Source organism: Aplidium turbinatum, chromosome 16 (genome assembly GCF_918807975.1).
Source record: "Aplidium turbinatum chromosome 16, kaAplTurb1.1, whole genome shotgun sequence".
In the NCBI taxonomy this organism is placed as follows: Eukaryota; Metazoa; Chordata; class Ascidiacea; order Aplousobranchia; family Polyclinidae; genus Aplidium; species Aplidium turbinatum.
Genome location: NC_137487.1, coordinates 5535901 through 5561888, shown reverse-complemented (window position 1 = coordinate 5561888; position 25988 = coordinate 5535901). Strand labels below are relative to the sequence as shown.

Below are 25988 nucleotides of genomic sequence, written 5' to 3'. Positions count from 1 at the left end.
TGTCTAGGCCGCAATCACACGTTGGGTCAGGAGTCATTTTCCATCGGAAAAGGTTGCTTTTATTTCTCCCGACTCCGCAGCGGCTCTATTTAGGCAGCACCAGGCACCACTCTCTTCTCTCAAGGGTGGGAGTTTGTTGAAGACTTTCGGAAGGACTTGGGATGGCAGGATGTTGTGTCCTATCGGGTTCAGAGGTCTACATTTCTAATCGTGCAGCTGCTGCGCTTGTGTGTGCCAATGGGCCGACTTTGATAATAACAATGTTATGGTTTTATTTATTTTCGCTCAACAGCTAGAGTCTCTTAGCGACAGGGCTCATTTTAATTTTATCCGTTTTGAAAGTTTTCGGTTTGACCCGACCTGGAATCGATCTCAAATCTACCAGCACTCAGCCGAAGGCGAAACCACTCGGCCATTGAGCTGGTGTGTGTTATTTTGTTTATTGACTTCTTACTGTATATTGCGGCCCTCGAACAGATGTAATTGTTTTGCAGTTAAATGGAGAATTTTGCCAACTTTGAATCAATCAACTTTCTGTGATAAAATACAAATGATACATTCCTAACTTGCCTAAGTTGTTCTTTTCTGCAACGTTTGAACCAGAATCTATATATTAAAATTTCAAATAATGTAGAAAAATCATCTGGTCAAATTAAATGATCAAAGGGTTGAAGAAATTATTGGTTTTCACAACCCTTCAAATTTGTGTAATATTTTTTAGTAGTCAACTAGTCATGTCGCTTAATCAACTTCAGTTTTCGTGAAGTGCGATAAAGCAATGTACATGTTTGAAATTAGAGGGTCGAAACAGTTCTCTGATATTGGATGTTTTGCGATTTATTATAAAGTCCTGCTAAGTGGAATATTTTTGGCTTATCTTGTCCGAAGTGTTGCACGTATCAGTCCACCTAAAATTTGTTTTCTTCTGTAATTTTCTTCACTGCTAGACGTAGAAACGATGTAAAAACTGCAACTTTTGCTAGATGATTGTGGTTGGTGCATTTGCTTTGGTGATTTCTTGTGGCCTTTCATTATCTCATTGCTAGTCTTTGTCAGCAATAACTTGACAACGCAAAAGTGAATCCGCTTTCATCACACGTCAAATTAATGGTAAACAATGTTGTTTTTAACGAATGCAAATTGGCTGTCTTAATTGTTATGCAACGACTTCTGTGACCTATGCAAAGAAGCGTGCTTGTTTCGTCAAGCTGTTTTTTGTCCGTGGTCGTTATTTTACCCTAAGTATGCAAATTTGACGTCAGATTTATGTCAACAATCGTTAAAACAGTTTGTAAGTTCTTCGTTACGCGCTGACAACCCAAGGCTTTGGCTGTTGACGCGCCATTGTTATACAACACTTGCCATTAAAGCCTTGTTCACACTGAGAGGCTTGTGCTGTGCCTTGTATTGAGCGGAGCTTTGAGCATTGTGTAAGTAGGTTTACATTGTATGTACCAGACAAGGCTCCAGGTCCTGACAAGCGGGTGTTGCTAGTGGAAACCGTCACGCTTGACTGATATACTCAAACATGCAGTATACTACCAGTGTTTTATATAGCCGATATGCATTTCAAAATAACATAACACATTCTTCATATCATACAGTTTTCTCATATGTTAAATTTTGCTTTACAATTGTAGTCTCCACAGCTTTAGTAGATGCAGGTTTAGTTGCCTAGTTTACAGAAGATGACACTGACATAGTATGTAGATACTAGGCTAGCGTAATCAACCAGTCACAAAACTTAGGAGTACCGGTATATCATTTTTAATGATTAGCCTACATGTTTAAAGAAGCCTGCTAAAGAATTTAAAATCGCAAAGCAGCTTTTCTTCTACCATGTAAATGTACGGTACCGGTACATAAAATCTTAGTCACCCTACACTTAACTTGATTCTGTATTAGTAAAAGCCTAGGCCTATTTCATCTCTCCACTCTGCTGGTGTAAGCCTGATCATGCAGCTTGTATACCTATGGAGGGCAGACACGAGAAAAGCACTGCACTTGCAAGGAAGTTTAGATAAAATGACATATTTTGCCTCCTATCTCAAGTCAAAACCTTTTATGGGAGTAATTTTCATTTAAAGCAGTTTTTGTGATGTCACAGCACCCACAAAGGTCCTGCTTGCCTTTCAACCCTGTTTAGAAATCTCGCGTTCTCGCTTGTGACTTGAGCTGAAATCGCTCCGTTGCAATTCTCGCTCAACCGTGCAAAGAACGTCTCAAGCGACCACGTCACAAGCCGTGCAGTGTGAACAGCCGCACTGAAAACCACTGGAGCGAAAACGTCTCAAAGAACAGCACGAGACATGGCACAACAGTGTGAACGACGCTTTACTGTCTCAAGCCATCTCAATGGTTGCCTCTTGCACTGACTTGACCGAGCAAGCCGTTAGGTAACAAACGGCCAAACGTGATAGTAAACTCTTATATAACTTAATCACATGTCAACAGCCTTTGCGCTGTCCAAACGAAATGAAGCATTTGAAATCTTCAGACGTTGAATCAATGTTGAAAGGACAGATTTTGTTAATTGGAGATAGGTTAGGGTTGGTTTTGTCTGGATTGTGCCAAAAAGTTGTAAAATGTTGCTGATTCTTCTTTTTCTTGCGTTATGTAATAAGGATATTGACAATAACAGACCTGGCACATGTCGTCACAATAGCAATGCAATTAAATATGGTAACAACAAATAACACCTTGCATAACGACAAAAAATAAAATCTTTCATTGTTGTTGCTTGCTTTGTAAGATCGTACCAATAAACCAAAAGAAGTGGCTTGGTGGACTGATGTCCTAACCTTGTGATTCAAGAGACACAAGAAAACTTTAAGAGGTTTCTCGAAGAACCTCAGGGATTTTCTCTAGAATTTTCTCGAGGAACCTCAGGGCAATACCAAATTTATTTGGTGGTCATTACTGAGAAGTTCATCAGATATCTTGCACTACCGTAATGTGATCCTTCAACTGGAGGTCAAGTTCTGGATGCAGAAGATAAACCTAGCTAGCAAAATTGGTCTTTTTTACGTTGATTCAACGTCTGCAGACTTTAAATTAATGTGAAACGGACCAGTTTGGCTAGCTGAAAAACTACTTCTCTTTATAAAACTCTATGGTCACCAAAAGAAATGGCACGAGGGTCAATCGTGTGTTTCAGATTGCCACTGCCATGGTCGTGTGCACCACTCTCTCGGCTCCTATGATGTACATCAGCGCATGGACCTTGTCCATCCCCACTATGGACAATGCGTTCTTCAAGGAGAAAGTAGCTTTGGCGAACCAAGACGTCAGCATTATCGGTGCTCTTTGCGCAGTAAGTTCTTACAGGTTTGCTGGTTCATTCAGTTAAAGAGGTGGCATTGTGAATTTATGTTTAGCTGGCGACCTTCTCAAAAAGGGTTCATTAGTGACGACTTGTCATACTTTTGTTAGTCCAACCGTTAAACGCTTTATTTCAAAATTTGTTACTGCTTAATTGTGATAGCCTAATTGGTTCATGACAAAGATATTAAGGTTAGGACAAGCCGCTAAAAATAATGATGTACTTTCCAAATAGGCTTGACTTATTTTGTCCCTTAAAATATTGCAAAAAAATGTATTGAAATTGGCATTTTTTAAGCTATCATCAACTTGACAATGAGTACATTAATAAAAACATAGTCCAAACCCCCGTGTATTGCTGTCGACGCAGCACTGACGACCCAATCTCAACATCGTGAAGAAAGTAAAGCTTTGTTTGTATGTTAACTACTTTCATTTCACTCCTCAGCCGATTAGTGGTATTTAGATCAGACCAAGTACTTAAAAGCTACGTCATCAAAACTCGTTAGTTTGCTAATTCTTGACCATTCCTTTCACAGGCATGGTGCATCGCAGTTTTTCTGTGCACGAAGAAGTTTCAAAGAATTCCTCATTTTGTCACCACGGTTTTAACCGTTAATATGGTAAGCTCAACGATTCGTATTTGATTGGCAATTTTTGAACTGTTGTTATTTTCTAAAACCATATTAAACTTAAAGACTTTCAAGCAAATTTTAAATCAACAAGAAATTTTAAATCCATTGAATTTTTGTGTCATTTATTCCCAACACCGTTGCAAGCTTAGTTGCTTGGCTATCATTCAAATTAATTAACTTACCTATCCCGTGGGATTCAATGTTAAGTGAAAAGCAAACGGTTGGATAGGACGTACTCATGGCGACCTTCATACACAGCCCATGCCAATGTGCTGCTTCAAATTTGACGAGGCCGAACTGCTAGTAGCCAAAATCGCTAGTATAAGTCGATAGCTTTGAGTACTAGTAAGTAATATAGTGTTTGTATATATTTTCTGTGACTTTAAGCTATTTTTATGCTGTTGTTACGATATAAATAATGAACTAAATTTTGGCACTTGTGCGGTAAATCAAAAAAACGTCTGGCAACACTGGTCATTGAAAAATATTTGTCATTTTTTCAACGTAAAATTTGGAGTTTTGCATTGGTTTGAGATTCAGTGATCACACTTTGGCAATTTGGATTTTCAAAACTATTATTTCAAAGGGATATAAAGTAAATTTAGCTTAGATTTCAAAAGCAAAATTACATTGGTCTCCAGTGCCACGTTGGCAAGGCCTTTGTGTAGAGATCGCTATTGCCATGACTTTCACATGATAACAGTCGATCTGCCGAAGCCGTCAAACGTGCATTTGCAACCTACTGTGTACCCAGTTAGGCGTTGACGTGACTCTGTCTGTGTCGACATGTATGGATGAAGTGTAATATAGCGATTGAAAAAGTACGCTGCATCGCACCCGAACAATCGGAAACTCAATTGCCTTAAAGTTTTAACGATATCATCACTCGCAATATCGACTGGTATTGCGAAACCTAACCGCATACACAATGTTCTCTACTCACAAGCCTTCAGTCTATGAATCACCATAACATATGTTTTAGTGTGTTTCTGATTAAAAACTAGGGCTCCTTGAAGCAAACTAGAAAGAGGTGCTACTGGAAAAAAATTTATGCTTTCAATAAGCAAGCAGTATCTTGGTCGAAAAATCATACTCGTCAAACAAATTCTTGTCAAAAACGATAACGGGTCGTGGTTTAGCTGCTATTGCTTTTATTTTTAAATGGAAACCACCAATACGGAGTGAATGTACAAGCAAAAACGAAAAGCGAAGACAAGTAATCTAGTAACTGGTTCCTCGTCTTGCCTCGAAATCTTTACTTAATTATGTCACTGCTAAAGACACGTTTTACAAAATCTCGTCGAGTTCAACAGATCAATCGCAGTCTAAATTTTAAAACATTTACTTAGTTTGGTACCAACGTCCAACAACCACTCCTACGTTTATCATTATTTTAGCCGAATAAGAAATGCTTGCATGTTTTAAATCTGCAACGCGTGGTGATTTAACAGACCAGGTGTGAAGTATCCACTGTATGTTACAATTGACACATCCGGTGGTTGCAGGCGAATGGGTTGCAGAGGGAAACTCATTACTTTACCACTACTGGCAAAATCACCGACACTTTATCTTTCTGAAATAAAACTATTTTCAAAAAGTTTCAACAGAAAATATGGACTTGGCAAATACTAAATCCTTCTCTGGCTTTGTCTTTCTTGCTTAATTTATTGAACTCTTTACTTTTGAAAATTATTTTTGTATAGTGCTATTTGCATGTTGCAACGTGCTGAGCTGACGACCTCGCGGACCTCAGGCCGTAATTTGGCGGTCCCTGCTCTATGACTAGAGATGTAAAAAAACGTTTTTTTTTGTTTTTAAAAAAAACGAGCTCGTTTTTTTTGTTTTTTATCGTTTTTTTTGTTTTTTATTCGTTTTTTTTTGTTTTTTTTACCTATTTTGACATCAAATGTCACAATATGCAGCAATTAGGGTAAACTCATTACAATAGCGTCTCTTTCAACAAAAAAACAGTCTCATAACTCGTATAACTTATTTCAAATCAGACAATATGTCTCTCAAGTCTCAACACACGAGCCATAAAGATTTCTCATCGTCTCAAATAGTAATAGTAACACAGTGTCTTATGGTTGGCACATCTTAAGTATTGTCTTTGGTCCAGGCAGTTGTTAAATGCAGTACCACACTCGTGTACAGTTTCGAAGCCAACTGGGATTTTGGTTCATGGGCATGTCACGTTATGAGCAGGTGGTCAGTGTCCTGTTTGTCTACTTCACAAAGGCACTTTTCACCAGCACACCACACCCTTTCCAGTACAACGTCAAGAGATTGTTCCAGTTGATGTGCATTTGGTGCAAACTTGATGAAAATCACACAAGCGGTTCTCGAGTTATAAGTGAAATGACCTTAGCCACTAGGTGGCTTTATAGATAAGGAGCAATAAAAAAACGGCAATATCTCAAGAACCGCTCAACATATTTAGATAATTTTTAGCTCTATCCCCATGTTTTCTGGGGTAGGCTATCTGTTTATGAACATTAAAACAAGTTTTGGCTACTACTTTTTGAGATAAAAAGAAATTAACCTCTTGTCGTTACGCACCAATAATCATGCGTAAATTAAAAAAAGAAAATAATTGGGTAAAGGAAAGATTGATAACAAGTTTTGCAAAAGCAGTGTAGTGCTAAAGTCCCAACTTTTAGCCCAAATCACATTTAAATGTAGTGAGGGATGGAAACATTTTGATGTTTTTTATTTTCCCTGAAGAGGTTCAACACTCCTTTATCATTTTTTTTTCCCTTAATCACACCATTGTGCTGTCATAGACATGTTTAAAAGAAGTATGGTTGCACTTAATCCATCCAATTTAAACTAGTTTGCAGGACTTTGAGACTTTAGCACGATTATGTTTTTGCCAAACTTTTCGTCAATCTTTCCTCTACCTAATAAAAAAAATTAAAGTTTTGCATTATGGTTTTATTGGTGGGTAACGGTAACGACAAGAGGTCAATTTCTTTTTATCTAAAAAAGCAGTAGGCCTAGTTCTCAAATAAAATAACTTTTCATCTTTGATGTTTGTTTTGTATCTTTATCCTGCATTGCCGGAATATGGGTAAAACTTTATACTTGTTAGGAAAAGTATTATAAAGCATTTATTCACTATGTGAACACTGAGCAGTGCTGGAAAAACTCCATTTTAAGGGGAAAATTTCTTCATTCAGGGTTGGTAGTTACTAGCAATAGTTAACATGGGTGGTGGGCATTTGAAAGGAACATTAAGCTAAACCTTTTCTGACAAATGCACTAACTTATGACAGCTAAAAATATCAGTGATAAGATCTCTTGCACTATATGTCACAAATAATCTGCAAGAAGCATCAATGACGAAGTGTCCAAGATCTTACAACACACGAAAAGAATACTTCTGTTTCAACATTTATAAAGCATATACATCGTTGGTAAGCTATCAGTTACAAAACATGTTTAAACAAGCTATTGGCAATAGCTTGCATTAGTAAATTACGACAAACAAGGCAATGTGTGTTCTGAATACTGCCATCTTGTTTTTGCCAAAATTTCGTCAACCCATTGAGTGTGTACAAGAATAACCTGTACCACAGTATACTAACATCATAGGCTAACTTCCATAAAAGGAAAAATAAATTAACTCATCTACATTATGTCATGTATCAAATTGCATTAATTCAATGTTTGTCAGGTCTGCTGCAACAAACATGCCTGAGAATGCGAAACAGCATAGGACTATGCAAAAACATATGCTGTGTGCCAAACACAGACACTTAGGCATTTCAGCACACCAATAAAACCATTTTTAGTAATTTAATGTTTTTCAAGAGCACTATAATGAAACTAAGCTGCAAATTGCAAAAAATTTGCAACTTTTCCAGAAAAATATGAAAAAAAACCAAAAAACGAGTGTTTTTTTTGGCTCAAGTTTTTTTTGAAAAAAAACACGTTTTTTTTTAAAAAAAACGGTTCGTTTTTTTTGCATTTACATCTCTATCTATGACGAAGAAAGTAATTTCCGTTTTGTGTTCGCCTCTGCCATACGTATTTCTATAAAACATATTGCATTAAATTAAGTGTGTACGCGCTAGAAAGGAATGTTTACGGTAACGTCAGGAAGACATAAGATGCCTTGGGCGGATATCCTACAGGATATACTTACTCTGCATATTGGAGATATTGAATCAACGTAAAAATAACGGATTATTTAGCTGTCTGGAATCGGTTAATTTGCTGTTGTGGGACTGTTGATAAACTACTGTCCTGTTTTAGCAAACCCTTTTGTGTCCTTGAGAATGTTGCAATGTCCTAGTGCTTGTAGAGACATAAGCAAGCTCTAGAAACCGATCGACTAAGATTGGCTTATGTGATTGCCTGTTACGCAAGTCCTCTTTTCACTTACGTCTTACATATTTAGATTTACTATTTCCACTGACTTTTGACAAGAGCTAGTGCATTTTTACTAATTTTAAAACCGCAACATAACAGGAATTCAATGAAGAAATCCGACAGAAATTTACAGAATTTTTATGTAGCCCCGCTATTCGCCCATGTTCTGATTCTCTGCGAGGTCGTATTTTTGTTTTTCTGTTGTTTTTGTTGCGTTGCAGATGCTACACATAGTTGTTATAATACAACAAAGAAATCTTCTGTTTTGCGTTTTTATTTACAAACTATGACACAGTCAAGTGTAATCTTGAAAGTGTTTAGTTTGTTTTCGTTTCATGATTTGAATTTTTTCGCGATAGTTCTGTCATTGTGCATATTTTTACAGTTTTTCACCGCCTTCATGAGTATAATTGGCGATTTTGTTGTCAATGACTCAAGCTCTCTGGCCTCAAAGGTTAGTTAACTTACATAGATGAGTGCGAATTAGTTATGGACATGAATTTTGCATTATTTTATGCTGTTTGTACAATACTTTAAACGATCACGAGTCAGCAGTTTGGAGAAGCTGCAAGAAAACGTAATTGTAACATCGCAAGACATCATAAATACTGCACCTACTTATACAAGTTCTAACTGGGTTTTGTAGCCAACATCACAAATACTTTTGATACTAAGGCCTGCGATGCCGGTTAAATAGAGCTGTGTGTGTTTTGGTTTTAGGTTTTGCTTTACACATTGCTTTTTTTTCAGATTTCGGTCTTTTTTATCATCTTCTTTAGCGACATTGCTACAAGATTTTACGTGGTAGCCCTTGCCATTTGTTTGGTCATTTATAAGTACCACGGAGAATCGACGGCTAGGTAAATTCAAATGTGTTGAGATTTTTATATATTCAATTAAAAAAAAATCTTGTTAAAGTTCTCTTAGTATTGCAACTTTATAACACATAAACGTTAATTTTATTAGACCATTGTGAATCCCGACACCCTCGGTAACGGGGACATCGCCGCATTATGGCTGGACTACGACACTATCACTGTAGTACTATTTGTGACATCAGTTTTACATTAGTTGTATTTGAAGTTGTCAGTAATGATAAAACCAAAAACTGGCTGCTCTCTAGCAGCCTTCCAGTGTAGTCCGGGAACATCGTGAATTTGGAGTGGTAAAAAAGATAAACCCTCTGCCCCAGAGGCTCACACGAAGACGACGAGTAATTATCAACATGCAGAAGGAAAAATGGCCTGTAAGAATGTGGCTCATATCCTTGCATTGAGCTATTGGAGCATGGTACGAAAGTTTGGAAAGACTTTTGCAAAGGAAGTTTGGAGGCATGGGTGAAAGTCAATGAAATGAGATGGGGTTTATGTCAGGAAAAGGATTGATTTAATCTTTGCCCCACGTTAGTTACGAAATAAGTTTATAGAAAAGAAGAAATTGTGTGACTTTTTAAATATTCCCTCGCCATCCATGTCTTCTTAATGCATTCTTGCAATAAAGTAACCCTAAATGTTGAATCTATTAGTTTACTTTTATACGAATTCCTGTCAAGCTATATATTCTCATAATTAAAAAAATATTAATTTTTACTTTTGACTCAAATACTGCGCTGCACCGAAAACGTTTGAATTTCTTCTGTTTTGTTGGTCTCATCATAATTTGAATGATTTTTTAGCTATCCCCTGCCTTCACAGTGCTTGCCGTGGTAAGCTGTGTGAACTTCCGTTTCCCTTATTGTCACGTGATTTCCTTCTTGCCAAGCATGGCAATCACTGGGGCCTTCAGGGAGCCGTGTGATACATCTTTGGTTATATTTAGTTTTGAACAACGCGGACAGTTCATAGACTTTGTGTGACCAATGTACATTCCCACTGTCCCGCAGTAATCTCTCTAAAAAAAAATTTATTTGGTTGAGGGATGTTAAAATTCGTGAAATGAAATAGTAAAAAACGTCACAAAAATGAAAATGCCGATCTCACATCGCTTGATTGCAATACAATGGCTGCAGCGCCTGAGTTGAATAACGTGACTGCTGACAGCTCATGCACAAAAAGAAGAAGAATTTAACTATTACCAATAACAAAGACAAAGAATTGGAGGTGTCGTTGCATACAATTGGACGACTCCGATGAGTCGAGATGATGCGCAAGCATCTGATACAGACAAGCTCTTGCCAGCAAATGAAAAGCAATGATAGATGACGTTGTTTGGAAAAATTCGATGTTAAATATAAGTTAAAAGCTCAATTGCTAAGGCAACAGGGATCAGTTGTCAGTAGATGTAACAGAAAATATCATTTAACTTATAACACATTCATATCATTCAACTTATATTATACATTAAATATAAGTTGAAAGAAGTACTAAAGTTTTTTCATCTTCGTCAAACCTTCAAGGCAACCAAAAATTGGGCCACTCACAGAGCATATGGCAAGAGTTTATTTGCTGCATAACCGGTTTTCTTTCATTAGGACTCCTCAGTGCAACTTAAAAACAAAAATACATTATATTGTATCGGACCTTGAAGAACATGGTGAATAGTTATAAATAGTGATTACACCATCATGCACAAGTTTACAAATATAAGTTTGTATTCTCAGGAAGGCACAGTGGTATCTGGTCGGCGTCCCTCCCCTAATGGCTTTGATAGGCAGCGGGATCGTTGTTGCGTTTGGGAAAGCGACACCACGGTCGTCTGACAACCCTATTTTCATGTTCGGAAGCATACAGGTAATCATTCTGGTTTGAACTCATCATCCAGCAAAATCCGCCTTTTTTACATTCATCGTTTATATTGATCGTACAACGTCTACAGATGTTGAATCAATGTAAAACGAACAGATTTTTTTAGCTTGCTGGCCCATCGTTGAAGACTCTCATTTTACATGAAGAAAATGCCATAATTCAATCCATCCAACTGAATATGTCACAGCGAATGTTATTTTACACGTCTAACTGCTGTGCGGTCTCTCCTGCAGCTGCTTATTACTAGTCTTTCATACAACACCAAACGTGTATTCCAAAAGAAAAGCTTCATCAGCTGATCGCGAATTCTTCACTTATCTGCAAAGCATTTTGAATGGTTTGCAAAGTGAAAATAGTTGAGACATTATTTTTTAGTAATATGTATCCTCCATTTTATCATGTCAACGTTTTTCCGAGATGGTAAGGATAATGTCTTCAGCAAGAAATACCGGGGCTGTTTTGGGTTATGCGCTACAATTTATTGCCAAACGTTTTCAGGATATCGTTTCATTTGTTTGTCTCATTGTCTCCCTTTTGGTTTGCGTGGCTTGCGTCATCGCTCTCTTCCGCCTTCCCAACCTCTTCGCCACCAGCAATGTTTACAATCGGAGGAACAATTCAGTGGATCTCATCATAGGTGATTGCTCAGGTCAGTGAATTTTTTTTTTTTTTTTTATTAAGTCACTCAATTGTGTTGAAAATGCTTCAGGCTTAACCTTGGCTTGTGATAAACTGAGTAGATAAATAACTTAACTCTGTGAGCTATGAAACTGTAACGGTAAGCGACGATATGCACCAATAGCACTGTGTAGTGTGTATATACTGCAATTATTCCGTGCGCGGACATTTTGCCGAAAGACATTTTGCCGAAACCCATTTTGCCGAAAGACATTTTGCCGAAAGACATTTTGCCGAAAGGACATTATGCCGAAGGACATTATGCCGAAGGACATTTTGCCGAATGGACAAATTGCCTAAAGGACTAATTGCCGAACGGACTAATTGCCGAAAGGACCAATTGCCGAATGGACAAATTGCCGAAACAATTTGGAAAAAAATTACTTTGAAGTGACACAAAGTCTCGTTACTATGCAAGCAGTGCTTTTGAACTGGTAATTATTTTGAAGTGACACCAAGTCGCAAGTCTCATTGCTATGCAAGCAATGCCTTTGAACTGATAATTATTTTGAAGTGACACCAAGTCTCGTTACTATGCAAGCAGTGCCTTTGAACTGGTAATTATTTTGAAGTGACACCAAGTCGCAAGTCTCATTGCTATGCAAGCAATGCCTTTGAACTGATAATTATTTTGAAGTGACACCAAGTCTCGTTACCATGCAAGCAGTGGCTTTGAAATACTGTAGTAATTACTTTGCTACTGTTGTTTGCCTAAAAATTGCTTTATATACATTATCCCATAGGCGCCTAACCCGTGGGGGCGTGGGGGCCCGGCCCCCACGCATATTTCTCCGTGGGGGCAACTTTTATGCTGTATTGGTACATAAAACAATAGATAAACTAGCGATCGGCAGCAGGAAAACATTTTTTAAATGCACACCACAACAGCTTCGCGATAAATAATCACCAGAACGAGCAGCGATGCTACAATCCCACACCAGACAACAAAATCTGTCATTTTACATTGATTTAACGTCTGCAGACGCACCCAAAAACAACACAATTTGCTACGTAGACACGGAGCGTGCGTTTAGCTTTATGCACTTGCAAACAGACTCGATGTCGCTTTCATAAGTCGAAACCTCTGCAGTGAATCACTCGCTGTGAAAATGAACTCGAAGTCTCGGCCCGAGGTAACCACTAACATTAACCAACGCAACAAGGGCTGGTACAAACCGCATTGCGCACACACGACCGTTGCCATAGAAACCCGATCAAAGGCGGGAATATGTGCATCTTTTGTTTCATCTACAACACGAAAACCGGCGTTTGACAGCGAATTGAAAGCAGGTCAGTCATAAGTTGCGACATTGTAGTGAAAAGAGAGAAATGTCAAGCGGAAAACTTAATCAAACGTCTCTCCGTAACTATTTTCAAGGGCTGTTTACGGATGTCAGCCACTTCTAAATTTATTCAAGGTGACGTGCTGTTGAATTGATGTAAACATGAATGATTTTACTTTCAACAGGTATATTTTCAAGCGTATGATCAAGTTAGTATTTGCATTCCATTTTCAAAACATTGTCATTCCATTAATACAGTATACCTTTTAGTAAACCTTTCAGGCCTCGAAACAACTTTTTTTTCCGGCAGCCAAACGTGTCCGACTGAAGCAAGTTGTTCGGCGGCCAATCACAAGCACATGGCGGCCATCGGAACTTCGACACGCATCAACATACAGTCTTCGAAATTAGCACATTTTTAATTTGGCAGAAGCGAAAAATATACTAGAGTAGTCTATCACGACCGCACTGTTTGATTTGTTGTGATGTAATAATGCCAAAACTAGCGATAAAGCGAGCAACAAGATACGCACGTCGCACGCTGTTACAGTCATTCACGATAACTCACGGGCGGAAAAGTAAGTTAATTTCGGGATGATTCAACGTTTGAGTCAGCACAAATCGAATTAATTTTCCCGGCGGGTTATATTGCGTAACAACAATGCCCAATAAGAAAGTTACGTTTGTTTTGCATTAATTCGACATCTAGCAACGTTGAATTATCATAAAATAACGACAATTGCTCAACCAGGTACCAGTAACAAATTAATAGCTCCCTGCGAGAAGATTGCCTAGATTTACGTATACACTAACATAATTTCGGCACAATTGGGATACTGCGAACAACACAAAGTCTGTTTGATAAAGAACTAGCTGTCAGAATCGGAATCATCAGATGCTGTATCGGAGCACGAGGTTGTCGCGTCATCACGTCTTTGCCGTTCGCAATGAAGCGTCCACGTTTTGCGGCTTTCGTGCTTTGATACCAATCCACACGCCTCTTCCTTTTTCATAGAGATCCATCAGGGTGTTGACTAAGGAACAAATCTATGGCTGTGCCATAACGACTCGGAGGAATGTCTAATCCTAACCTTACAAGCGCTCGTGTAACCTTGGCATTTTTATTGCCGACGCTAATTTCGAAGACTGAATAGTCGCATCAATAAAGTGTATTGTGATGTCACTTGCATCCTGCGGATGTCAGACATCAGCTGCTTGGTCAATCAATAATGTTAACAACTCAAGCATAGACAGTGTGTATTGTGATTTATCGGGTACTTTGACTGCTTTCTAATCCTTTGTGATTATAAGTGGCAAGGTACTTTATTCACAAGGCTGCTTGCGTAAAATCGTCTCGGAACGTCATGGCGGACAAATGCGGCAGACGGAAGGGTGAGACCCGGTGGACAAAATGTCGATTTTTGTAGGTTAATCGCGGCCATGGCCACGATGGCCGCCTTCAGTTTCGAGGCTTGCCTTTTCGTCTCGTGTTTCATGCTAATAAATCTAGCTCGTTGCTAAACTTTATGTTGTGCTTAGCTTAAAGAGTCGCAGTCCATCAACCTCTAGCAGACGCATGGCATGTGTTTGCTTAACCGAAGTGATCGAGTTTTGTTTATAATAAATTAACGATAGGTCGAACGTAGCGATAACTCCGAGTGTGGCAATAAAAGCAATCTTAGTGTGACGGCATAATTACGTCATCGATCTGCGTGACATTTTGCTGAATTTACGTTGCTGCTGATGAAACACGCTTTCGCCCCCACGGTCAAAAAAATAGTTAGGCGCCTATGCATTATCCACAGTTTTTGGAAATCAGTGTTAGTTTGAAGTGACACCAAGTCTCATCTACAAGTATAGGCTATAGGCTATGCAGTCTCCACAGGTTTTGGAGATCAGTATTAGACGTTCGCTTATACATATAACACTTCTGTCGGATACTTACGCGCTGTCGCACATAATTTGTGAGTGAAATCTGTTTGTGAATGACATTTATGTGTTATTAGGTTATGATAATACATAAAATGCACTTGTATAATTTCGGCAATTTGTCCATTCGGCAATTTGTCCATTCGGCATTTAGTCCTTTCGGCAATTAGTCCTTTCGGCAAAATGAGTTTCGGCAAAATGTCTTTCGGCAAAATGGGTTTCGGCAAAATGGGTTTCGGCAAAATGTCTTTCGGCAAAATGTCTTTCGGCAAAATGTCCGGGTACCAATTATTCAGCGTGTTCCGTTTGTATTTATTTTGAAGCTTTTACATAAAAACAAACCTCCAAGTGACCTCATTCACAGAAACAAACAAGTTGATTGCACCAACCGCTGATGATGATGATTTGTCTGATCACGAATTGCTCGCATCACGGGAAAAGCGAGACAAGTGGTTCCAGTACAGCTCCGGAGATCCTCAACTTGCGAGACATATTGTCCTTCTACTGTTCTTGTGTGTTTCGATTTTAATTGTAAGTGCTTCATCATTGTAATGACATCATTGTAAGTGCTTGAATTCATACATTATCCTAGTAAATGCATGAATGCATACATCATCATGGTAAATCCATGAATACATTCATCATCATTGTAAGTACATCATCAATCATCATATAATATTACTGTGATTGCCAGGGTGCTCTGTGCAGAATTGGTGAATGTCTACCAACTTGTTTTTATTTTGCATGTTTGTTAATTTTGCTCAAATTCCGCTGTTGAAGGCTATTTTTTATGCAATCAAGTCGGATAAGCTTTTTTTTATCTTTGAAAACACAAATTCAACTTCCACTGTACTGTAAATTGACCGCTGGAGGAGCAGAGGTGTTTAACTTCTTAAAAAAGTTTGAATCATTACATGTGGCTGAATAATTTGATTGATTTGCCTGCATATTCGGCCTTCAATATTGGCGCAGTAGCTTTACAACCAATCATTATAACGGATCTTGCAACTTTGCAAGTACGCAACGTTGCAAACTCGGCGCGTACAACAATTATCAATGCCAAACTTGACGGCATTCCTATATACAGTATATTTAAGAACCATGTACTTCAATTGACTTTTGTTGAGACAGCGGAAAGTTTTTTAATCCGCCACCCCACTAGTGGGGGTTTTGTCCCCACGGATGCCAATAATAACATCTGGCCTGAGGTTTGTGTGCAAGCAAAATGAGAATAAACTTTTCACTTAACAATGACTCATGAGCGTAAGATAAACAATAAACATGCATACCTTACTTCGTGGAAACCGTACAGGAAATTGTCAACAAATTGTAAACCGCTTAAAAGGTAGCAATTGCGTTACCGACAATAATTGAGACGTGTTGTTTTAATGTAAACCAATTGTAGATGAATAACCCGAGCTGTCATACTGCTCCCTGATCTCCGTGTTTAACGAATTTCTTCATTAGGTCACATGCCACTTATATGTCAATGGGAGTAAGTTGACAATATCGAGCGTAGCTTTGTCCTCATCAGTGCTACTGTCATTATTATTTTGCTTGTATGTTCTTCGCTTGGGAAGACCATGATCGCCAACGTCTTTATCAAATCGGACACATAATCATAAATCATTTTCATTGATAGTTGAAGTTGGCTATTCCTCAAAGTTATGCTTTATTGCTCTATTGACAATGAAATTTTGTTCATTTAGTATTCAACAAGATGTCTTAACATTGGCAGTGCGTATACTAACGCATTCACAGCACAGCACAAGAAAATTATGTTAGCTTTATTTTTTGTTTCAGGGAACAGTTCTGACTGGATGGAAAATCAGCAAGTACAACATATCTGGCATCTACTTTGAGCTTGGCTTTCTTGACGCTGTGTGTAACTTTGGACAGGCCTTTTTTGTTTTCCTCATATTTGGTTTGGACGAGGAGTTAATCTTGGACCCAATGATTCAGTTGTGAGTAAAAACCAAAATCGGACGTTTTTACATTCAAGTTGATCTTCATCGCTCAGTCGTCACACAAACTCTAGTTCTATCATTGAACTCGGCCAAGTTTTGTGCAGAGCGTTTTGATTCGTGACCTTGAGCAGATGTTGCATTGTTTGGTCCAATAAACTTGCTCACAAACACCACGTCATCAAATGAACGCTTTTGTTAGATTTCATCGATGTACAAAAGGAAGTTTAGAGATAACGTTACTGCCACTATCCGAAGTCGACCAAGATGTACTCAAGCAATGCCACGTGTTCGTCACCTACCACTACGATCATTGCCGCTCGGATCTGTTGTGCAGAAAGAGGTATGCTTCTTTGCTGGGTTGGAAATGAAATGGCTGTATTCATCCCTGGCTTCAATTAATGTCCCCAGCGAGCAAAACCCGTCATTTTTACATTAATTCAACGTCTGCAGGCGTTGAATTAATGTAAAAGTGAAGGATTTTACTGGCTGGGTTCAGTTCAAGTCGTAGACAAACCCTTCGATACATATAAGAATAGGGTCAAGCCGTTAACGGGTTAACGTCATAGACTGAATATGAGGTCCAGTAGTTATGCATCGCCTCTCTTGTCTTTGCTTAACTTGTTTCAGCTTTCAAAGGAGGCTTGCCCATAGTAATGCCACTGTCGATATACAGTATTATTCATCTAGTAACGTGCTAACCTCAAACATGTAAAACTTATTGTGTTTTGGAAGAAGTTTTTTTCGTTTTAGTTTTATAGCCCAGAGAGTTGAGTTTTCTATCGTAACACAAACAATAATTCATGCACGCTTTCAGCTCTTCAAGAGGCTTTGTACCTCTTTCCGTTTATTAGCGTGCCGGCATATCGTCGAAGTTAGTTCGTGCTTGCTTTCGTCCGGGATCAGTCAATGACTACAAATTAAATGAAGGCTCACTTACGGAAATGCTATCGTTGTCAATTTTATCACGACTACCCAGCTAGCAAACAATCTATCATTTTTACTTTGATTCAACGTCTGAAGACGCTGAATCAATGTAAAAATGACGGGTTTTGTCACCTTGAACTCCAACTAACAGATTCTTCCATCGGTTTGCTTTATTTTAGTTATTTTTCAGCCTTATTTTACTGTACACAACGTAATTAAACGTTGCTTTCACAACAATACAAACAGTTTTACCACGATTTCGTGTCGCAGGCATGGCTTGCGGACATACAACAGGGTTTTGACTGGAACGTCTTTGTGCGCATGGCTGGTTGAAGTCGGCCTTGCCAGTGACAGGAATGAGGCGATTATTTACGGGCGACACCTCATGCAAGGTGAGTTGAGCTTTGTCTAAAAGTGAAACCTACTGCTATGCTGAGAGTGAAGTTCACCGAGAAGGTTTATTTACAAGACCAAGTACTTCTTGGCAGCATTAACAAGACAGTTGACAGCATGATCAAATTAACAGAGTATCGTGACGATACTTTCAAGTTCAAACTAAGTTACTGTATATTGCCAGATAAAAAAATCCGTCATTTTCACATTGATTCAACTTCCGCAGACGTTGAATCAATGTAAAAGTGACGGATTTTGCTGTGCGGTTTGTATCAAATAATGTCAGTCGGATTTGGCCACATCCATGAGGTCCCTGGGAATCCATGAATGTTTTCATCGTTGTTTTTTCGTCTAGGTCGGGTGCTGCAGCACGTTAACAAGACTCACCATTTCTACGATAAGGATTTCTTGTACGAATTCGAAACCCGACGTCGATGCAACGTGCCCCTCCAAAGGTCAAGGGTCAACTCAACAGGTATGCAAAATACATCGACTCTTTGTTGTGATGTTGCGTTTATAATTGAGTGTTTTCAGTCTTGTTGCATTGAAATTCTATAACATTGATGTTTAAGTTTGCTTTCTTGACCAAACTGAACTGTGAAACTGTGCGCTTATTACCATATTTAGGACTCAAACCATGGAAATGCGGCAGATTCCATGCCGCATAACTTAGTGGTTGGTGTTAGCTGTCATACTCTGTCACAAGTACCATTTTTTACAATCATAAATGTCAGCTGCTTTTGGCGTAATGGTTGACGCTACCCTGGACGCTAGTTTGTATTTGATACAAGACGGGTGCCTTTGCGTTTTTAGCGAGTCCGGTTAAGTCATTTAAGAAGAGACGTCTTCTGAAACGGAACCGTAATTTCCTCATATTTATAATAGTTTCGATGAATTATTTTTTATTAAATTACATCAACTGCGTCTTATTTCCACAACTACTCTTGTGTTCATGCACCAGGAGGAGATAGTGCTAGCGAAGTCCGATCTGGCAGCGATGGAAGACCAGGAAAGTGCAAGCTCGGACCTAAACAGTTCTCCTTCGAAAGGTATTTAAAGGATTCTACCACTTCTGGAACTGCCACTCCGAGGAATAGAAGAGGGTAAGGAATTGATTATTAACAAAAATCTCCTCACTTTTTACTATCTTTTTGATGAAATATCTCTCTTTGCTAATGAACTCTTGTTTCTGAGTTGTAGGCTTTAGTGGTGCAGAGGTTATGTCAAGGATGGGGATAGTTTTTTTTCAATGTATCTCTGTACGATTGGCTTCTGCTAGTTATGCCAACCATACAACCAACTATTTGTTGTAACATCTCCGAGCATTTTCTTCGCAGGAACGTCATCAAGCACATCCACAAGACAGATTATGACACACAATCGTTTTGCTCCGATGAAGCCCCTCAAAGCAGCCGTGACGTCATCATAAGTGTTGCGCAATCGACAGCTGACATTGCGCAAGAGAGCCACAGTCGAGCCGATAGGTCCAATGATGAACCTGGAGGGCATTCAAGGCAGGACCACGAGGACTTGATGGACTGGTAGCTGTGTGTCCAACAATCTTCCAACTTATCAATAATGTTCTTTTTACGATTTTACTGTAGCATCATCTATTCTGGTTCTACCTTGCGTTAACGTTACTTTTTTATTTTTAGTTCTGTTTTTGTTGTATTGTATGCCAGTTCATTTTAGGGTTGTTTAAACTCTGTTCATTGTTTGTTGGTCTGATGCGTGCTGGCAATAACAAATAATTTATTTTATTTTTAGTATCAAGAACGCCAATGATTATTTTTCCGTTAGATAATATTATTATTAAATAATTACAAAGCGCTATCTAAGTACAATTTAAAATTCATGACAAAGTTCTGTTTTATTATGATAGTTCGAATTCGTTAGCTTAAAATTTTGTCTACACAGCAATTTTGCTCTTTTTATCGCAAGCAATGACACAACTGTAGAAATCTGTGCGAAAGCAAGTGTAGCTTGAAGACTCCTATCTGTCATTGCTTTACGCATTTTGAATGCTGTACTTTGACATAGAATACACGACATGCGATTGCGAGGCTGGATTGCCTTTTGCTTTCCATGGCAACCTAAGCGATTTTCGTGTCTTGGTCCGCAATCTTACTGTGTTATTATACATTCAGTTTCTGTGTAAATTTTCTTGGACTGTTAAAGTTTACTTGTGTGTTAATAACCCGACAACAAAATTCGTCATTGATTTTTCTGTCTTGGGTTATTTGTGTCTTTGTGCTTGATTCGATGAAAGCCTTAATTACTCTTGTTGTGCTTTACATCTATGGCGTTTTGTTTTTCGTGTAATCAGTTATTGTCCTCGTGAGGTGCGGGTACACTAAACGGCTTCACTTTTTCTTTCATTTTTATTGTGCTCAGCTGTAAGGTTAGCTGACGCTTATGTTTAAAACTGTGTTAATTGGTCGGTATAGTTCTGTTCAGATCCTTTAGTTCAGGGGTTTTCAACCAGGGAGTGGCGACCTTGTGAGGGGGGTTGCGAGCCATTTTTCGGGGGGTTGCGAGACGTCTGAAAATCCAGTGCATTGTTTTCAATTTTTTTTTTCCCAGAAAAGATTAAAAACCGTCTTTTTTCGCAACCAAATATTCCTCGACCTAAAGTTATTCAATTTTTAAGCTTTCAGATGTTGCAAAGGCTTTAACAATATGAAAGCATTGTATATTTTTCACCCGGTTCATGTGCGTTGCTTTGTGCAAATTAAAGTTAGCCAATAACCAGAAACCACGCTTGAAAAAAAAGCAAGGCCATTTGAAGTCCTACGTCAAATATGGATTTGTCAGAATCGTTTCCAATAGCATTGAAAAAATTCAATGCGTAAGCTATTTTGTTTAAAAGTTGTCCACGCATTGGCAAGTTTGTTAAAAAAATGCTACACCAACCATCTCATTGAAGCTGATTTCAAATAACCCATAAAAGATTGCAATAAATTCAGCCAGTGAAAATGTAGCTTATTATTATTTTTTCTCCTAACTTATTATCTAGCCAAGCGTGATAGCTGATAGGAAATGGAAATCATAATCGGAGGAAATTTTATGAAAGCAGTAATAACATCGCGAAAACACGCTTTGGTTTCAAAAGTTTGCATTAGAACAGTGAAACGAGACATAACTAGATGTTGTCATGAATCAATTTTGTTTACATTTTGCATTAAATCTGCTTTTATTGAATATTTTTATGAGGGGTCGCGAGGCTACGTTTGTTGCTCTGAGGAGGTCGCGGTGCAAATGGTTGAAAACCCCTGGTTTAGTTCATTAAAACGTATTATAAGACTGTTGTTAGTGTATACCAATTCTGTTCATCGTTAAAGTAATCATCAGCTTTTGAACGATTTCCTTGCTATGGCATGCATTGGCAATGGGTGGGGATCTTATCGACATTGTTTTCAGTATTTTCGAAAGAAGTAAGCTTACTTGCAGGCCTACCTGCTTTAGCTGTGTAGAAATTGAAGCAGCATAATGCAGAATTTTGAAATGTACTTTTTTCAACTTTTAATCCATGTATGTCACTCAAACCTCTCAGCAAACACGAGATTATCGAAGATTGTTTTGTTATCGTCCCAGAGGAAATGTTTGATTTCACAGCTTTGGACCACCAGCCCTCGTGTTGATTGTTGACATATTCACTTAGAAACCATTCTGTCGCTGGCGATATTGCAGGGTTGCCAGTTTGCAACAATTGATTACTTTTTACCGCTGCCAAACATGAGACAAACATTCTGAATTGGGGAAATTTCCAGGTTACGGGAAGTTGTAGCGTTTTTTAGACATCATCTTGAACTTGATGGAAGAGCTCTGCAATGAAAAAGTCTTATTGAAATCATCATCTGATCTTGGTTTTGTCCCTACTAGTGGAGGTGTCCAATTCTTTCCTTGCAACGATTTTCTTTACATCAATCATGTTGGATTTTTGCAGCTGTGGAAAAATTTATTCGGTAGAGTCTGGCACCACTGCCTTGTGGAGAATTTAAAAAGAAGACGCGTATTCTAAACTTTCACTTTACACACATTTCTAATTAGAAACCCTTGTCAACGATACCTCACTATCAGGTGCTTTATCACATGCATACCACAAGTTTGCCATTCAGAGACAATCATTGTTGATTTAGAATTCAGCACCAGCCTACTACTTATTTGGAAGAAATAAGTCACTAGAATGAGAAATCATCCGTTTGTTTCTTCTGTAAGTGAGACCTGGTGTTTATTCCCGCCAGAAAATACGTCACACGGTCGATGTTTGCATTGTTTGGTTTTCTTTTATGCTATAATAAATGCAGTGATATTGCTTCGTTTCGTCGCTTATAGTTTAACAAAGCAACATCTCTATGGAAACTCTACCAGTCCTTTGTGTTCGTAAAGAAATATACACATAACTTTTGTTTCAGGGGATTCACCACACAAATGGAATTTGATACATTTTATGATTGCTTGCATAGTCTTTAAGACAATGCCATTATGTCGTTCTAAGCATTATTCACCTCACAACTGCATACACAAACTGTTATTGTTGCACATGGTTTCACTAGAACTACTTCACGAAGGGCTATTTTATTTTAACTGTTGTTACAGATTCTCTGATGGACGTGCCAAGTTTTATTAGCCTACATTATTTGTTTTTGTAAATGCAGAAATAAAGCAGATCGTTTTATCCTTATCCAGATTATGAACTTACATTACCTTTATGTCAAAATTGGTATATTTTAACATAAAGGTAACGTGCACTGACTAACTAACTTTGCTCTTATCAAAGTTGATGTCAAAGATCAATTTCGTTTCATTGTATTTCCTTGGCAGTATTCCTAGTTTCTTTTTCCGTTTGGCTCAACATGTTAAGTTGTATATCGCCGTCAACATATGGCTCAAATGAAAATGATTTTGCTTTGAAGGTTATTTCTGTGTCAGTGTGTGGGGCGCCGTGCCCGCTGCCCAACTGTTGCATTGCTACCACATAAAAAAGGATTGTGAAATCTTGTTGTGAAGAACATGACAATTATTGCATTTGTTTTGCTTGTTTTATATTTTATTGCAAATGATTTAATATGAACCCATCAAATGTCTTGAAATTTTACTCTCTAACAGAGTATCACCCTAGAGAGGATGCCGAGTAGCCACGACCTTCCTTCATGCGTTTGTCCCATCGTCCGTTAGTGAGACAGTTCAGTTTGTTTTTATTTCTGACCATCACAACGAAAAAAAATATATGACAAACATAGAAGAGATCTAGAAAAAAGTAGAAGCAACAAAAACTGACCTTGCAAAACACCGTGAATAAAGTTGCTTTTCTGTGTTTTATGAGAAGAGGTGATCACCTCCGCTACATCCGCAACTGCTCGCAATTATTGCCTTTTGAGAGTTTAACAGATGCTTTTCGCTATCGTTTTTCTCAATTTTTATAATGCAATTTTTTTTGTCTCTCACATGTATAAGGCCTATCCTATACGACTGCATTGAATCTGTGCTTTGCCAAGCGCTGAGGAGCTACGCATATCTGCGATAGAGACAGCGCTAAAAAAAAACACGCATTAGCCTATTAATTTATTAACATCCTCACTCCACATGGCTAACCCAGTGGTTCTTCATCTTTTTTAAGTTATGGGCTGTTTAAAGTAAACACCAAAACCTTGAGCCCTCTATTCCTAATAACCATCAAAACTCGTGCCCTTGCTCATCAGTAGAAGTGTTAAAGTTGAGTTTGTAGGCTATCATCATCATTCGCGAAACTTGCTTAACGAAACGAATTAAAGCAAAAACGCAAGTTTTGTTTATGGGTGGATTTTGTTTGTTTGTTTTATCTTTATCCTGCATTGCGGGAAAGCGGACTTGAGCGCTATGCATCGGTGTACGCCTTCCGATGTACACCTGACCCACGCTGCAGTCGACTGCAATGTCTGTTTCCGGTTGTCTAGTCTATTTATGACTGAAATTTGGTACTACCCATTACTCGAAATCGATCACTGGGTAGAGGCAATTATCGTAAAGTTTCTTGCCCAGAGAAACAACAGCAAGTGCGGGTGGCTGGAGTCGAACATACAGGCTCTCGACTGCGAGCCCAACGCGCTAACCACTCGGCCACTGCTGCCGTGTTACCAGTGAGAAGGCTTGCACTCGTGGCCTCTTGGAAAATATCTCGTGGCTCCTTCAGAAGGCCATGGTTCCTAGTTGAGAAACGTTAGAATAGCCAAGTAACCTTCGAGATGTCCAACTACTTGCCAAGAAAGAGGTGTTCAAATTTTAAGTGTTGATGAATGAGAAAAATCACTAATTTTAGTGAAGGGTAAGTCGAAAGTAGCCTACGAGACTTGGCTTTAGAGAACGTTCAAATATTATGTAACGCTTTTCTTCCGAATTTTTGACCCTCCCCCATGTAACGCCAACATAACGTTTTTTTCAATAGAACTTGTGAGTGCCAAACAAATAGTCCCAAGTTATGATCAAGCAGGCCCAACCCACCCAAATACTCCATATAACGGAGCAAACAAATCAGGCCTGGAACAAATATTAGCAACCCAGACCAACTAAGAAGGGAGAAATGACAACTCCAATCAGTGATGTCATGTGTCACCACTCAATAGATTACTTAGAAGTCAATGTTCAGTAATTCAATTGTCCAACAGTTTATGCTTGTAAGTCTGTAACGTCTGAAGTCTGATTTTAAAATCTTTAAATAATTCATTTTTTTTTAAATTACGAAGAAATTTTCATTGCTGTCTCAATCACTGTTGATCACATATTATTCAGTCGAGGGGCCTTTCAAGATTTGCTACTTTTTTACTTTCATCGAAGTGCTGGTATATCAACCATTTTAGCTAGTAGGTTAGTAGCCTAAGTTATCTTTTTCTTACGCAGGCACGTTAATGATGAAAAACAAAATGATTTTTATTTATTTGTTTATTTATAGAATCAAATATAATTATTCCTCTATAAACCCTTGACAGCCTGTTTCACCCTATTTTGAATTCTATTTGAATAAGTAGGCCAACCTTTTGATGATCCCCCTTTTAGGGTAAAACAGGCTGTCAAGGGTTTAGTTAGAGAGTAGGCTACGGTAATAACTATATGTGATTTAGTTCGTTCTGCTTGGCATTGAGCACTTTTTGTTGTATTAATAGCATTTATTGTTTTATTCATTTATAAGATATGATGTTGCGGCCGTGCCATATTTTAAACTGATTGTCTTGCTTTGGTTTAATGCACGTTATAACTTCGGCCTTTTGTCGTTTCGACCTTTTTTAGGCCTCTGCTATGTTTGGCATGTATTGTTTCTCGTTGCGATGGTCAGTAATAAAAACAAGCTGAACGATTGGAGTAGGCCTACGCTTCTTTTTGTTGACTAATCAGTAATCACTCTTGATTTCTTTCGATGTAATAGTCGATTCCAATACAAACGTCAAAATTTGTTTGGTCAGTTTGTTTGGTCTTGAATTGAAATGCAGTTCTTGGTCTTCAACAACAAGACACAGACCCCAAGGTTTGGCAGTGATGTACGCGCATACAAAAAATATTGACGCCGTCAGCGTAAACGCAAGCGTTCGAAAAACCATTGCCTACGCCGTATGCATCAACGTAACTTGTAAAAAATGTTGGCGGAATCAGCGTTAGCGCATACACTAGCGCAAACTCATTTTGTTTGCTAGGTGCCAAACATTCACACGGTATAAACCACTCGAAACAAACAAGTTTTATTTTAAATTTCCACGAAGAAACACAAGC

The 25988-nt window shown here is 38.4% G+C and overlaps 1 protein-coding gene across 1 annotated transcript in view; it reads left to right on the top strand.

Annotated features, from left to right (window-relative positions):
• LOC145785688 (lysosomal cholesterol signaling protein-like) overlaps window positions 1-23991 on the top strand; it is a 33589-nt gene extending 9598 nt beyond the window's left edge. Inside the window, exons 8-20 of the mRNA XM_082597379.1 lie at window positions 3158-3313; window positions 3861-3944; window positions 8716-8784; window positions 9081-9190; window positions 10930-11059; window positions 11573-11723; window positions 15329-15495; window positions 16768-16928; window positions 17131-17271; window positions 18126-18247; window positions 18604-18723; window positions 19210-19351; window positions 19586-23991. Coding sequence (XP_082453505.1) covers window positions 3158-3313; window positions 3861-3944; window positions 8716-8784; window positions 9081-9190; window positions 10930-11059; window positions 11573-11723; window positions 15329-15495; window positions 16768-16928; window positions 17131-17271; window positions 18126-18247; window positions 18604-18723; window positions 19210-19351; window positions 19586-19793 — 1761 coding nt within the window. The 3' untranslated portion in view covers window positions 19794-23991. The remainder of the gene's footprint in view (window positions 1-3157; window positions 3314-3860; window positions 3945-8715; window positions 8785-9080; window positions 9191-10929; window positions 11060-11572; window positions 11724-15328; window positions 15496-16767; window positions 16929-17130; window positions 17272-18125; window positions 18248-18603; window positions 18724-19209; window positions 19352-19585) is intronic.
• Window positions 23992-25988: the final 1997 nt, after the last annotated feature.